The 16,035-nt window shown below is 46.6% G+C and overlaps 1 protein-coding gene across 1 annotated transcript in view; it reads right to left on the bottom strand.

Annotated features, from left to right (window-relative positions):
* Nucleotides 1-16,035, bottom strand: part of MAN1C1 (mannosidase alpha class 1C member 1) — a 75,498-nt gene that overhangs the window by 23,938 nt on the left and 35,525 nt on the right. The window contains exons 3-6 of the mRNA XM_019512446.1: nucleotides 10,818-10,933; nucleotides 7,880-7,960; nucleotides 5,544-5,638; nucleotides 1,392-1,515 (exon numbers count right to left, since the gene is read on the bottom strand). Of these exons, the coding sequence (XP_019367991.1) occupies nucleotides 1,392-1,515; nucleotides 5,544-5,638; nucleotides 7,880-7,960; nucleotides 10,818-10,933 (416 nt within the window). The remainder of the gene's footprint in view (nucleotides 1-1,391; nucleotides 1,516-5,543; nucleotides 5,639-7,879; nucleotides 7,961-10,817; nucleotides 10,934-16,035) is intronic.

Here is a 16,035-nt window from a genome sequence, read left to right as displayed (position 1 = left end):
TTTTCCATGGACTCCCTTATCTTCTCTGTTTCTCTCCCCTTCTGCCTGGTACTTTTTCTCCTCCTGTCCATTCGCTGAGTAAGCAGGTGGCTAGCAGGTCAACACTGGAAATATCTTGAAAGCAGTCTGTTCTCAAGCCATTTTACTAGAAAGGCAGGGAAAAGAATGAGTATTTTCACTACACTCCGGTGTGATCTATTTTCATCGGACTCCAGGGGGAAGTTCTGATTCTAACAGGAGCGATTTGTCTCCCTCAGAACCCGTTCCTTGGGGAACATGTGGTGAAAGCTAACGACAGCTGGAATCCAGCCGTGTTTTTATTAAGCTGCTTTCACGCACACGACAAGATCACTTGTAGAAAAGCTCAAGATAATGCATAATATTAATAGATTTTCATTTACAAGTTACACAAAAAAGAAGCCAATATGTCAACTGCCAAACCTTTCCTTTGCAAAAATCCCAATGGCTGGCACATTACATTTAACATCTGCCAGTCCACAAGTATGAGGCATTAATGTTAGGACATTGAAGCTAAACCATTATCTTGGTTACAGGCACTGGAGAGACAATTTAATTTAGCTCACGCCTCTGTATTCAGCAGGGGTTTGTGCTACAACTTGGTAAGACTGAGACATGGGGAGAAAACCCAAGGTGCTTCCCAGTGATCGTCTCTGTGAAAGGGAAGAGAATGGCAAGGCCAAAGGCAACATGAACAAATAAGGAATGTATTAAGACAGCAGCTTTCCAGCCCCATGGGACACAACAGCGTCTCCAACTAATCAGAGCGTGGAAACTCTACAAAATTAGTGCATGGATACTGATGGGGCTTGGTCCTGAGAGCAAGTCATAAGAAATCCAGATCTCATCATAGATACAGCTGCTAGCCTCCTATGCACAGTCTGTGTGGGGGTTATTCAGTAAGCTTCTTTACAAAAATATGCTGACTTGATGTAAAACAGACCCTCCAGAGCATGGGCTTAGCATCAAATTCTGTCTTTGGATGCACAGATACGTACGAGCCCCAGGGCTGGGATCAGATGAAACACTCATGCTGACACTTCCTAGGCTCGAATGCCAAGGCTGGAGGCAGGACATTTGCAGCGAGAGGTCCCTGCCTGTGGAACTTGCCCCCTCCCACTGTCTGCCAGAGCCCATTAGTGACCTTTGCAGCCCGCAAAGCATGCATTTAAGATTGGGTGTCTAACTCTGGGTCATTACCAGGATGATTTCTCCACTGGCAAGCTGGGCTGTGCAAGGCAAAGGCAAAGGCTTCTGTGCTCCCCACCCTGAATAGCTGAATGTAACATGTTGCTTTACTTCTAGAGCCCAGACACAGAGGTGATGCATGCAGGTGAGTCATTTTGGTAAAGTGCAGCTGGCCAAATACTTGCCTTCTCAGTAAATACTGGGTTTCCTGAGAGCTCTGTGAGGTGCAAGAATTCGAGGTGCAGGGTACCAAACTCTGCTAAGATGCTGCTTCCTGCAGATGCCCAGCCCCAGCTCCAGCTCATGCCACTGCAAAGGATGGAAGAGGAAATCTTTGTTACCAAGTAAATAGCTGGTTTCTCTGTCTGATAAAGGCAAAGCTCTTGTCCCCACTGTGCATTTGCTGTATGCACGAAGCCCATTCCTGACATCCAAGGACTGAAACATTGTACCCTTGACTGACAGGGATCAATGACATTTGCAGGTTCTCAGGGATCATTTGGGCTGAACAATTACACCCTCAGCAAAAAGGATTAGCAGTAAGCCCAAAGCAAAGTAGCAGGTGAGGTGTTCTGGCCTGTGGGTGTCCAGGCTATCAAAGGCAAAGTCAAACAGGAGTCTTTTGCACACAGACACTAAGTGAACCTGCTTCACAAAGTGCATGTGATGGGGGAGACAGCAGAGCTAAGCCCTGCACTGCGCAGCTGGTTCCTCTCCAAAAGACACTGGATGAGAATCCCACCTTCCAGCCTCCCAGGTCACCAAGAGGGCCAAGAGCTTTCTGAGGGCTTGGAACCATCTCTAAGCTGACATGAATACAGCACCTTGGATCCCAATATGCTTTATACATATCCACGTTTAAACCCTTGAGATGCAGACACCTGTGGCTGGCTAGGGAAGCAACCACATTTGTGCCCAGCACAGCACCAAGAGTGAGGAGGGGGTTAATTTCCACACCTGACTGCTGGAAAAAGCATGAGAACAAGGTTCTAGTGCGAGATCCCCCAGCCCTGCTGGTGCTCCTCTGGTCTGTCCTGCAAGCACAGGAAGGGAGAATCTCCAGAGACATTATATTGAGCTCCATTTCTCACTTGTGGTGGATCCGTTTTCAGACCCACTGCTCCGCTTTGCTCTCCTTCTCCTCCTGCTCTACACAAATTCCACCTGGGGTGGGGAAAGGTCTCTCCACAAGGCAGCATGTGTAAACAGGGAGCAAATTCAGATGGTAAGGATAGTGGGTACCCACAGAGAAGCCAGTCTTACAAAGACTCTGAATCTGATCAAAGGGTGAGAAGGGCAGCAGGCTCTTCAAACAGATCACATGCTCTCACCTGCCTTCCACTTGCATTTGATTTTCCACAGGGCTGTTCCCATCTCCCAACCCACTGCTACAGATCACGGCTGTCTGCTGAGAGTCCATCTCTCTGAAAGCCATGCAGACAGGAAAGTGACCTTTATCTTTATGGCTTGATTCCAAAATAGCCTCTGCAGTTGCTGGTCCAGGGAGACTCAGAGGTCCTCTTTTTGGCAGTGATGCAAGCTTGATTTCCAGATCTCTTGATTACCAGGATTTTCAGTGGAAATTGCCAATGTTACGCATTTCTGACCCTTCCCTTTTTGGGGTAAGCAGGTGGGGCGGGAAGAAACACTAGAGGGCGCCTGAAAGCTTCTATACTAGGAAAAATAGGGATATCTATTTACAAAAGGCTAAAACTAAATGATCTTTCCCCAGAAAAATGTTTCCCTTTGAGGAAAATGCAGAAAGCATTTGCAGGTGCAGAATTACTTCCAACTCCAGACAGGAGCAGCAAGCCTCTCCCTGCAAGGTACGTCCCTCCACATTATCTAAGGGGGTAGAAGACTCTTCTGTCTTTGTCCCAAACTCTTGGGTAGTGTTGCTGCATGCAGCTACATCAGGGAATGCAGCTAGGATTGTTGTCTGTGGAATCCCATCATCCCCGTCTGGTTAAAAAGGGCTTGCATGCCTTCTCACTGTGGTTAAAGGGCTGCAGCACTTCCATACCACAAATGGAAGGAGGCACTGACTGATCTAAGTTCTCCTAGGTTTACGAGCCCCCATTTCCATTTTCTTTAGCTGCCACAGTGAAAGGACGTGAAAATAAATAAATAAATATTATCTCGTGCCCAGGAATCCCCCTGAAAGCTGCTTCAGACAGGATGTGTTTGAGTGAAGCAAGCACAGCTGAAGACTGTGCTCACTATAACAGCGGTGTTCCAGGCTGATTGGAGCTGAAACAAATTGCCCTGAGACTCCCCAGCTCAGATGCTGCAGACAGGGTGTTGGCTGGGAGGCTGCAAAGGGCTGGTCCGCAGAGGGGGCAAGGACCACTGGGAAAAACTGAAGTAGTACCTACATAACTGGTAACCTAAAGGGGCCCCTCTACATGGCAACAGCCTGCACCTTCCCCAGCTCTCAGCAGTCAAGGCCAGCCTGACGTGGCACTGGTCAGGAGGGATGGTCTAGCAATAGAGCACAAGCAGAGCCGGTCTCCACCTCTCTCCTAACCTTTGCTCAAACACTCCCCCTAGGAGGATGTTCCCCAAGACAAAGGAAGGTGTGCAGGACGAACCCAATTCCTAAAGGAGCTTTAACCATGATCCAAAGTGACTCAATAGCTTGGAGAAGTAGACAGCACTTTGCAAACCTAGGCTACAGTATGACTGCACCTGATCCATGTAGGAAAGAAAACAGGATCCATGTAGGAAAGAAACTACCAGGCAGAAAGCGAGGTTGATTTGGATTCAAGTAGTTCCCTAGGTTAGCAGGATGAAGGACATCCCTCTGCCCTGGGCCTGGTTGGCTTTTTGGGCATCAGCAGATCTGCATAGTGAAATCCCATAGAAGTAGGACGAACAGAATTGCAAGCCTGGGCTCAAAACCTTCCTCAGCTTCTGCTTCATGCTGACAGGGGGCTTATCCTGGTGTTTAGATTAAATGCCCCTTTGCTTAGTGTCACCCCACAGGTTCCAGCAATTTCTCCATCAACTGTACCCTGAGCTCCACTTTTCTTTGCAATACATGCCTCCTACATAAGTGCAGGCTGTTCAACATAGCCAAGCTATGTACACCATCCTAAGACTCAGTGATCCCAGCCTCCCCATCAGCTTCATCGCCTCTCTAAGAGCCCAAGCCAGTAACCCTCCAAACAGTCTCCATTTTTCTCCCTGTTAGCCAAGACCCTCAGCAAAACATTTTGGGATGTCTGGGTGGAGACAGACTGCTGCGTTGAGTGTCTCTGCAAAGGGGAGAGCAAGACCTGGCAGTTCTGCAACAGGTAAGTTTGTGCTGAGGCTTCATCTTTGAGCAAAGGGACAGCGTCATTTCTGGAGAGGAAACAGCTAAAGGTGATGGACAGGCTCTCAATTTTCACTGAGACAACTGAAGGGTGACCGTGATATCCCAGTGATGGATCAATCCAAGTGACACAATCAACAGAACCCTGCAGTTGGTGAGAAAAATGGACCGAGTGGGAGATTTGGGAGTAACAGGTGAATTAAGATGTTCACAGCAGCTGCTCTACATGTTGGGAGAAGTAAAAATGAAAGGCTTGTGTTAACCTGTATTCAATGCTCTCTGTGCTCCTGCCAACCTGCAGCTGGTACCCAAGAGTTTATTTGTGAGCATTAAAATAAACAAAGACGACCTTATTGGCAGCCAATTAAAACCAGAGGCTGGGAGTGAAGGCTTCAGGATTGTACTTTCATCTCTTCACCCACTATGGAATGTACTGTCTCAGTCTCCCCCTTTTATCTAAGAATGTTCCCTACCTCACAAGCAAAGTGAATTTAAATCTATCGCCAGATCTAGTGCAGGCAGGGAGATCACACAGATGCTGGGGATCCTCTCACCCATCTAGATGAGACCCCGACAGTTAGGCACGTAAAATGCATTTCTCAGCTGCCCTGCATGGACCTAGGTGCTGCATCGTGCACTCCACCAGTCACATTGCAAAACTGCAAGTACAGATCAAAGATGACTATCTACACCAACATACAAACATCACAAAGGAAACCATGAGCAGGAAAGCACTCCTCCAGCGTGAAGCTCGACTAAGAGGTTGGGAAGGAAACATGAACTAGCAAAAAACTGATAAAACCCAGCTGGATTTAACTTGAGTCACCTCTGCCTACTCCCAAGGTACATCTAGGAGCACGGGTTGGCAAAATGAATGTTCTCTGAGAATCTGGATGCAAGATCTAACAGAGGCAAAATGCCCCTAAGGAACAGCTGTTACCGACTGCGTTCCTTGACAGACATTCAGTGAATAAATACCACGCTCTCCAAATGACAGCAGAAATAATGATATATGTCTTACCTGCCCAGATTTATGACACCTCGTGGGATCCCAGTAGGGGTGTTGAAGGCTGGTAAGAGCTTCTCTCCAAGTTCTAGAGCTTTACTCTTGAACATCTATTTACAGGAAAGAAAAGGAGAAGTAAAATGTATCCTGTATGGCTTGCTAGCATCAGCGAGGCTGGCTTTCTTCAGACTCACTTTTCTATACACACACTACTACAGAATGTGCACAATGGCTCATTACAAGGCTATCACTTCAATGAGTGAAGGTCGGGGTCTAGGCCTATTATCTGGGATGGACCTGACCAAATGGTTATGGGAAGTATTAATCTGGATCAGAATTTTTTGGATAGCCCCTGGAAACGTAGACTCCAACATTGTGATCCCAGCATCCTCAGACTCTGGATTTGGATCAGCTAAACCAGAGCTGCAAAGCTCCTTCAGAATCAATCTCTCTTTGTTGCCAAATTAAATGTTTGGATTTTTAACTTCCCAGAGTCCCAGGCTACTGAGTTGAACCTTTCTGGTTCAGTATGAACTGATCTTGCAGAGTGTCCCATGGAGGGAAAAGGCCCCCTTCCCCTTTTTTAGAACTTTTCCTGGGAAGGCCAAAGATGCTGAGAAGTAGTAACAGAAATCAAATTTAAAGGAGCTCTTTCAAAGACAAAATACAGCAGGATGGATAAAGCAGGCTGTTCCCAGCCCAGGTCATTCCTCATTTCAATTAGATCTGCTTTCTATGTACATGCAACCCATCTCCAGGAAAGACTCATGGAATTATCAACTTTTTTCATTCCTAATACCAAAGTCAGGGCTTTCAAATCGAAGTATGGCTCCTGGCAGCTTGCAGCACAAAGCAACCATATATAATTATTGTAGGACAAACCGATAGCAGCAGTAATCTGTGCTTGAGAGATTAGACCCGATTAGGGGAAGCCAGTAAGTGACTTAGCACAAGCCTTTTACCTCTAACCTCCCCATTTCAATTCAAGCTGTCACAATAGTCACATAGAAGCAGGAAATTGAGCACTGAAGAGCCCAAGGTTTCACAGGGGTCTGGATCCAAATGGGAAGCCAGGAGAAAGTCATTAGGTTCTATGACCTGACAGACACTGACCTGCCTGCAGCCTCAAGTTAACACTGCTCAGGCTTTGGGAGCTAGCTGGCTGCCCATCTGAAGCCAAAGGAAGCTGTGTACATAAGAAACCAGAGGACTGGGCACTGGGCCTGAGAGAGCTTTCCCAGAAGGAAAAATCACAAGAGGAACACTTTCCTGTAACTCATACAAAATGCAGCCTTAATAACACAGCTTTTCCCAAGGCTCCACAAATCAATGGCACCACTTTGCAAAGATGAGCCATCATTTCCCAGTAGAGCAGACAATTCTCTGCAGCAAACAGCAACCTACAACAGCCCAAGAGGTTAGTGTAGGGTAACGTATGTTCATGCTAGATCCTGCAGTTCTTATGCCAGCAAAACTCCCATTGAGGTCAGGGGGACCAGACCCTTGGTATGCCTCCAATAGCCAAGGCAAATAAATAATCTCTTGATCTCCCTCCATCTACTTGTAAAATTCCAGCACAACTATATTACAAGGAAGATTATGGCATGAAGCCCAGGCCTCTGTTGGAGAGGGGGATGGGGAATAGGGAACTGTGTTTGCAGTGGGAGCCTTCTGACTCCACTGGAATTTGCTGTGGGCATCTTGCCCAGGGGACTGGTTGCTGTCACCATCTGAAAGGATGGAGAGTTTAGGTCACCACTGCTGGCTCTGTGGGCATGAGTTAGGGTGCTCACTTTTGCCTGAATCCTTGCTTCTGGGGAGAAAGGCTTTTTGCACCCTGAATGATGAAAGCCCCAAGTTACCCCATTGCTTTATCAGTGCAAAATTCTGCTACAGCAAAAAGCCTAATAAGACAGGCAGTTCAGGACTGTTAGTACAGCAGATCGCACTGGCACATCAACCTGCTGCCCAGGAAGGCACTTGGAAAGAGCCCAAAGTCTGTGCTGTTTCCTCTGCTTGGGGTGCAAAGTGATAACCGCAGAGGGGAAGACAAAGGAAAGCAGCATTTTACTGACCAACATACCAAGCTGCTGAAATGGTCCAGTGGAGTAATGATTTTGTTTTTCCAGAGGAGACAGGCACGGCATGTGCAAGCTAATTATGCGAAACAATTAAAAGAACACTGGTGACATTTCAATAATCATAAAAAGGTTCAGGTTAGGCTGCTGTTAAAAAAGGATTATTTTAAACTCAATGGGGAGCTGCTGGGAGCCACCATCCATCCAGAAACAGCCTACTAGAGCCACAATGCTTGCAATCACACAAGGGCTGTGGGGCTTCTGGAAACAAACCTCTTCTCCAGTTAGGTAGTAGGCAGCCAGCAGACCTCCGACATAGCGGATGTTCACTTCAAACAAGGACGCCTCTCCATTCTGCAAAGAACACCAGCACGTGTTAGCTGGCAGGTACAAGTCACATCACATAGTGGGTGCATTGCCGGGGGGCAGGGAGGAAGTGGGGGCAATGAGAAGGGTTTGCAGAGTTTTCTCGGCATGCTCAAAACCCTGCGATCCTTGTTCACAGCTTAATACTGCTCTGCCTTCTTAGGGGGTCTTCCACCTGGGATCTTAAAGCAGTCCACACGCATCAAGGCTCACACCACAGGGAGGTAATGTAAGGGGATATAAAGGGGATTTTCCTACTAGTGAAATGCTTCCACAGTAGCTGCCTAATGACACAGCAACGTTAAACAACAGCCTAAGATGGAGTGTGAGCAAAAAGATTTTCTTCATTTGAAGAGGGAGGGGGAATTCAGGCTGGCAGAAAATAGCTGGAATCCAAAAAGGACACTGGAGTTGACACTCTTACTCCTTTAAGAAGCGCCAAGATACTGAGCTGCAGTCTGTTACTAATGCCCAAAGGGGACCAAAGGGTGGTCCCCTTCTGCACGCAGCCTTCCCACACCATAGCAAAGTGCTGGGTCGGTATCGACGCTGTGGGGATGATGCTACCTGCCAAATCACCAAGCCAGCCTCCAGTATTAGCCACATAGAGGCCTCCTAGTTCAGGCCTTAATCACCTCCTCCCCCTAGACTGAGAGCTCCACAGTACGAAGCAAATATGCAGCTGCCTGCATGTTCACCAAGACAAACAAATGTCCATGCTCTGCTAGAAGCCAGCCAATGCATACGGATGCAGTTTGCTAGTCCGATGAGGAAGGCACTCACCTGGAACTAGTTAAGACCAATTCTTGTCCTACTCCTCATCAGCAAATGTCAAAGCAATTGCTTTCAAACCGTGGTTTTTTTTTAAATGTATTCCAGACCTGGAAGGCTGCATGGCAAAACGATTCCTCCCCCCGAGACAACACATGGAACCATGAAAAAACAGGAGGATCAAATGGCAGCATGGCAATGTCAGTGAGTGGACTCCTTTAACCCCAAATATCATCTGTTCCTCCCCACCAACACAGTGGGTCACAAATGAGAATTCACGTCTCCTCAAGATGAGGGCTGAGATAGAGCTTGACACCCCAGGATGGGAAATGAGCAGAGGTAGCAGTTAAAAATCATGTCCAAGTTTCAATTAGGACAGTAAGCAACAATATGGTGAAGGGAGAAGGAAGGAGACCTTCCTTGCAACTTGGAGGAGGGAAGTGAAGCAACTCAGGTCTGGAAACAACATAAATGTCTACAATTAAAACCTAGCACGGCATTTTCTGGGTGCCAGTTCTAAAACTATAATGGACCAAGACCTGTGGGTGCTGCTGTCCACACCATCTGCAGTTGGGAAATGCAGTCTCAGACAAGGCCCAGTTTTGCTCCCAGACTCTGCCGTGTTCTCTTTTAAGCTAAATCCAGGATTTCTGTCCCTCTGCCTCACTGTGCCATACTCTTCCTCGCGGAACTGCATTAACCACATCATCCACGGTCTGCCTCAGCTGTTGCACCTGCTCTCCCCATCCCCTCTAGCATAAATCCAGAGAGCTGATCTACAAAGAATCTGAGGGGACACATTTCCCTGCTGCTAGTATGAGGCAGTCCCTATGTTTATGAAAAAGTCCTGGTAAGAACAGCAATTTTTCAGTTCATGCTGAAGACAGTGAGGTGTGGGGTGGCTGGGACTGTGAGCCACTGAGCATACACAGTCTCCAGCATCCTCACTGCTTGAAACTCCAATCCTGTCCCACAAAAAAAAGCACTTTTGGAAAGATCCAGCCTTCTGCAGGGATGGGAAGAGACATCCTTCAGCAGATTTGGGTCTAGCCCTCTGTGACCTGCAACCAGACCTCAATCTTTCCACTGCCCTTTGAAGTAAGCAAAGCACTGAAACAAAGTGCTCTTGTCAGCTGCTGCTGGAGCCTCCTGTTTGCTTTCCAGTTTCTCCCAATCCTAGCAAATTCTTTCAAAACCCCACCACTTCTGAAGAGATGCCCGGCTTCCTGATCACTCATCTCTGAAGCCTCATGCTGGAGAGTCCCTCTCCATCCAAAGCCTCCAACCCGCCATTTCCTGACAATCTGAACTGCTTGTCACAAAGCCAATTTTTAATTAATTTCAATCCTTTTCTCTCTGCACTGCGCGTTTGGACTCCAGCAATCAATCTATTTATTGCATTCATTCCAGTCTTTGCAGATCAATCTATTGTGTGGGATGGGATTAAAAGCCTTTATGAAATCCAGATAAATTATCTCCCCGTCGACTTTGTCCCTTGTTTATCGACTCAGCAACATTCTTAAAGCATTCAATGGCATGTATCAGATGGGATCTTCCTTTTATGACTATATGCCAACCAGCCCTTCCCCAATGATACTTTTCTATAAAGGCAGCTGTGTGCATTGTTCAAATGGGGAGAGCTATTTTTCACTGTGGATTAACTAGGGCAGGCATAAGAAAATCAAAGTTTTAATGGCATTTTGAGTGTAACGGCCTGCATATGCCATTGCACCACACTGCAATTCCACCAGCTCTTGCAAGTAAGGAGCAACTCAGCATCTGGATGGCAGGGGATCCTGGGGAAGCAGTGCTGTCTGCTGGTCTCCCTCAGAGTTGATTTCTATCTGACACTTCTGCATTGTTATTTTGATGGAGTGGGAAATGGGCTGTGGGTCTGGAGGTTGGAGAGATCGGATTGTCCCTTCAGGCCTACAAATGTGGCTCCTCCTTCCTCACACTCTCTTCCTTCTTTCACAGATGTTTTTAGCAGAAAGCCTCATGGTCAAAACCTCATGCCAAAGGGTGGTCCAGGCACCCCCACAGCCCAGACAGCTGTTTCCAATTACTGACTCACCACATTCAAGTCAAAGCTCTTCTCCACCCACTTTTTCGCTTCTTGGAATTCCTCCTCGAGCTCCATGATGTACAGGGTGTCTAAGGCATCTATCACCGTCGCCCCTCGGAGGCCTCCTGCATTGGCAAACAGAACAACGTGATTCGCTTTTACATCAGCTTCCCCGTTAGTTTCAACAGAGGGGGACACCCATTGTGACAATTCCCCTCTGCCACTTCTCTTCCCAATATAACCGCAAGGCTTCAAATATATGCCATGGGGCTTTTGGAGGAAAGTTCTTACTTTGGCCCAGTTCATTCCTCTCTGACAACTTTTACATTAGCTATTTTAAACAAAAATAGGTTCAGGGCATACACTTTTGTGGCAAATCAGAATGGATCTGATGGGTTCATCTTGGGACTGAACATTTCAAAAGACCTCTTAGTCCCTGTTATTCTTCTACTTTGCACAGGAAGTGCCTACACAGAAGCTGTCATAGGAAGCTGGATCCAGGTATACTTTGGGGAGGAGGGGAAAATATGAAACATGGTGAACTGTTAGCAAGATCTGAGTTCTTGGCCCTTCTTTATTAAAAACCAAAACCAAAGTCCCCATGACATATAATATACCAGCATTCCTGAAAAGCAGCCTTTTGGATCAGGCCCCTTTTCTGTTTTAAACTCTTGCCTTTTCCCTTAAGGCATCCTGGCCAATTCTGCTGATGTTATAGGATCAGTTTTGACACTTCTCAAGCAGTCAGCACATCACTGCTTTAATAAAAACCCAAACTAGAGTTTTATTGCACACCTCAATATTGCTGGCTTTTAGATGCTGTCTGCATCAAAAACCAGGGGGAAGTAAAAGTAGGGGGAGGAAAGGGAAGCTATGGAGTCAATCACTGGAAATTCATTCATTCATTCCGACAGAGTTGGGAATGATCATCTACCCAGCGCTATCTACAAAAGTGCTGTAGATGGAGTCAAGCAGCCACGAGATCTCCAAGCTGGTTCGAAAAGAAATGCTGACGGCTATGCAGCATATTTACAAAATGCAGCGACCATGAAAAACAACATCAGCTCAGTCAGAGTGGTTTTTATCAACTCTAATGATTCTTCAATATTAACGATGATGTGATTTTTATGCGCTTTCTTATTAGGGGGAAGAAATGCACCAGCACTGAACAACATGGATGTAAGCAAAACACTTCAAGGGGGGAAAAAAACCAAGAAAAAAACCCAAAACATTGCCCAAGGCAGAGCCTATTACTGTGATATTCTGAGAGAAACACATAAATGGGTTTGTTTTAATTTGCAGATATAGTCCACACAGCCTTTCATAATCTGCAAAGAGACCATTAAAGAAAAGTTGGATCTGCTCACAGGAATTGAGGACAGAGACAATAAACTCCACTCCCTGGGATGATTAACTGAAAAGAAAATATCATCAGAATTTACGAAGCCTTTTACATTTTCAGCAAGCAAGGGCTTTAAACACATGAAGTGCATCAGGGGATTAGAAACATGATCAGCTCTTTCTGGCAAGATGATTCAGAGATGCTCTGCTTTCCTCCCCTGTATTTTACACAACAGAGGGTGCGCTTCATTGATGGTTTGTCCTTTGTACCATAGGAAGCTGTTGTTTTAAATATTCCTTAAATGCTGGGCTCTCTCAAGAGCCATAGGGCTCCATGTTCTGAACAATCATCTTTTGGATGATTCCTTTCTTCTGTGCCAGCTTTGAAGCCACCTAACAAAGCTCATTGCAAATAAATGAAATGATAGGCACCAAGGAAATTGTAGTAGTCTCAAAGCAATGATTAAACAAGTTTCCGTATGCAACAAATCTATGCCTGTCCAGGTCTCCAGTTATCTCTCTGCCTTACACAGGGGCCTCAAGAAACTTCAGGAAAGGTCCCATATCCTGCTGTTCTGACCATGTAGTTCTTTGCCGCTATCAGCAACAAGGGAGTCTTCATCAACAATCAGATCTATGGGACTTAGGACACACGGTTGAATGGTGAGGACATGAAGAAGGTGGTTTTCCAGACACACCTGCTCTTTTGTTACAATATACTAGCACATTTCTAAAGGTGAAACTTGGCTGATGCAGCATGAGACCCTGAGAGACAGTTAAACATTTACTCTTACAGAAGTATACATGCAATCTGAGAGAAGTAGCTCCAACAGGAAAAGAAATCAAAATCCTATCCTGTCAGTCTTTTTATACTTGCTGTCACTCCCCTCTTTAAATTACTGGTTTTACCCTCTCTTTGTTATGGGATGTATAACTGAAAAACAAAAGAATCCCCAGAAGAAACCCTTCAGGAAAAACAGACATGGGAACTATCAGTTTTACAGCAAGAAATTCCCTCCTCAACACAGATTATTACTCACACTGACTAGCTCATTGAGGGCTGAGCCATGGGGCTTTTATTTAAGTTGAGATCAGGGTCCAGCAATCCTTAAAAGAAGATGAACTACTGCTACAGCACCAGCTACAAGTATGGAAGGGAGGTATTCAAGCAACTTGCCTTCCACCCTCACTCAAAAATTGTTTCATACAAGAGCTTGTTCCACTTCCAAGCAGAGTAAAGGCAAGATGTTTTGGGGTCTGCTAGCTTCTCTCTCCAGCAAGAGACTTTGAGCCATCCCCACAGATGGCCATGGACTATGGTTTAAACCAGCAGTAGGTGAGTTTACAGTGTCCAAAACTGCTGCTGACTGGGAAACATTTATTTTCTATTATACACGTGCCGTAGGCATAGGCAGTGACCAGCCACTGTATTCAGGTCCTTGCAGTGGTCCACTTAGCAACCAAGAGCTGAAAAAGTAACTCCAGCTTTTTGACAAAGTTCCTGATCCACCACAGAAATGCAGCCAGCTGTAGGGGTGAAACGTGACCGTGCCTCTATGCCGCACGGCAAAGTCGCATGCATGAAACTTCGGACAGGAATGAAGAACACCACTTCCAAGTGAAACAAGGGGCAGGCAAAAGTTCTGGCTAGGGAGGACTTCAGCCAGGATCCTTGAGTGAATGCTTAGCTCGCTAAAGACGCCATGGCAACTTTTGTGACTGTAAGTAGCAGGGCCTCTGCTTTCAGTTCCTTTGGAGAGAAAACAAACAACAAGCCCCGAGAAGTAGCCTACAGTAGTAATACAACCATTCAAATCCCTGGCTCCCTGCTTCTAAGGGAACCTTGTACCACCCAGCCCTAAGCCTCAAGTGCATTTATTCCTTTGTACAGGAGAAGAATGGAGACATCCAGGAAGACAACAAGGCTGCTCTGTTCTTAATTCCCCCATCCGCTCTCGCTAGCACCATGCTAACGAATCTGAACAGTCATTAACGCGACGGTTGTGAAAGGTGCTGAACGGACAGCTCTGAAAACAAGGTGACGGCTGTACAGCGAGATGGCAAAGATCCTGCCCTTCCCAGGGGGACTATGCCTCACAGCCAGCCGGTGGGGACAATGGCTAGAGGCAAGTGTGGAATCGAGCCTCTACAGCTGGTCAGTCTGTCTAATGAGATCAGGGTCTTTGTGAAGACTATGGGAGACCCCATCTCTGAAGACACCAGGACAAAGCAGAGCCCTGGCGAGCGATACGGCGAAGACCATCCTTGCGCTGGCAAGAGCTTGTAGGCTGCGTTCCCCGCGCTTTCCATGGCTGGCCTCTCTCATGAGGCTGTCAAGAGCCATGTGATGGTTTATAAGATAAAGCAGGTAGCCAAGGGCTCACTAGGAGGTTTAGCTCCTGTTCATTGGCCAGATGGGGACTACTTTGAAGACGCATGTCAAACTGCGCATCCAAAGGCACTGACAAGTAAATAAGTCTGACACATAATGACAGCATTCAATTCCTCCGTAACCACAGATGAGGGGGCTGTGGGAACCCCATGATCAATTCATGTTGATCCTGACAGGGGAGGATAACAACATCTGAACATAACGGGACTGAGTAATAAGTGAGCAGTGCAGCCGCTGGTTCATTTTTAGGCCAACACAGAGATTTGCATTGATTATATTAAAGATGAACCCATGGACTTAGGCCAATCAGCAACAGATGTGTGGTCCTCACCACAGGATGAATGATGATAATTAAGGGGGAAATGAGAAGAAGAAAAACAGGCTCCATTCACCCAAGTGAAGTATAAAGGGAACACAGAAGTAGCAGCTGGGATTGCCTGGTACCGCCACACGCTTCTGCCATCGCTACGTGGCTGTGGCCATGCTCTTGTTTGGGGTCTCAGCGGCGAATGGGAAAGCAAGTGGCAGACAATGTAGCATTATTCACAATGTACAGTTCAAGGAGAGGCCCCCGGGGCTGCGGGAATGTATAGAATGGGCATGCCACCACCTGCCAGGAGTGCTAGGGCTAATTAGAGCTTGAAAAGTGCTTTGAAGATATAAAGTGCCACCCAGGGACTAAGCATAGCTATGGCAACAATCGCAACTGTGACGGCATCTGCAAACCTCCTGTTAGCGGCCCATCATTTGCAAATACAACCCACCAATTTAAACAAAAGTGGGTAGGCCTTGCCCTCCAGCCTCCCGTTTGAGCCTCTAGCAGAGTAATAAGAGTTTACAAGCTCAGTCGCTGCAGCTTTTTTAAGCCCAAGATTCATGCATGAAATTCATCTGGAGTGAACGCAGGCTGATCTGCACCTGCTTCGGTTTATAATCAGGGTCTAGCCAGGAGTCACAAGGTGCTATCACAACCTACATGGTGCTAGGACCGTGCTACGATATGTTCAGACAGCGTTCACATGTGCTGACTGGGTGCCCCACTTACACAGGGCCTCAAGGGCAGAGTTAATGTTCTTAAAAGTAGGGCAGTTTGGGTAAAAATTCTTTCCTTTGTTCAATAAAAGAATCTCTTTTCCAACGAATGGAGACAGTATCTCAGGCCTAGCTCTCTTGTGGTCTCTGTGGGAGCTGCAGGTAGCAAGAGCATCACGTACAGAAGCTGCATGTCTTTAGAAGGCTGCAGGCCTATTATCTGGAGCCAAAGCCAGTGGCCTTCAGTTTCAGTGAGACAGGGTGGCCAAGCAGAGCACTTACCCCTGACATCCTATATTCAGACATCAGCCAAAAAAAAAATTATGAATGCCAGGTAGATTTCTCTTTGGGGCTTCTCAGCAGGTATGTGCAAGCAAGAGCATGAGAAGGGACAAAACTCAGCAAGGAAGCAGAAAGAAGGAGGAGGAGAAAGCGAGCAAGAGAGAGAGAGAGAGAGCGAGA

Source organism: Gavialis gangeticus, unplaced genomic scaffold (genome assembly GCF_001723915.1).
Source record: "Gavialis gangeticus isolate Ggan-Ray unplaced genomic scaffold, GavGan_comp1, whole genome shotgun sequence".
Classification (NCBI taxonomy): Eukaryota; Metazoa; Chordata; order Crocodylia; family Gavialidae; genus Gavialis; species Gavialis gangeticus.
Note: the sequence above shows the minus strand (reverse complement) of the source record. Positions and strands in the feature narration are given on the sequence as shown.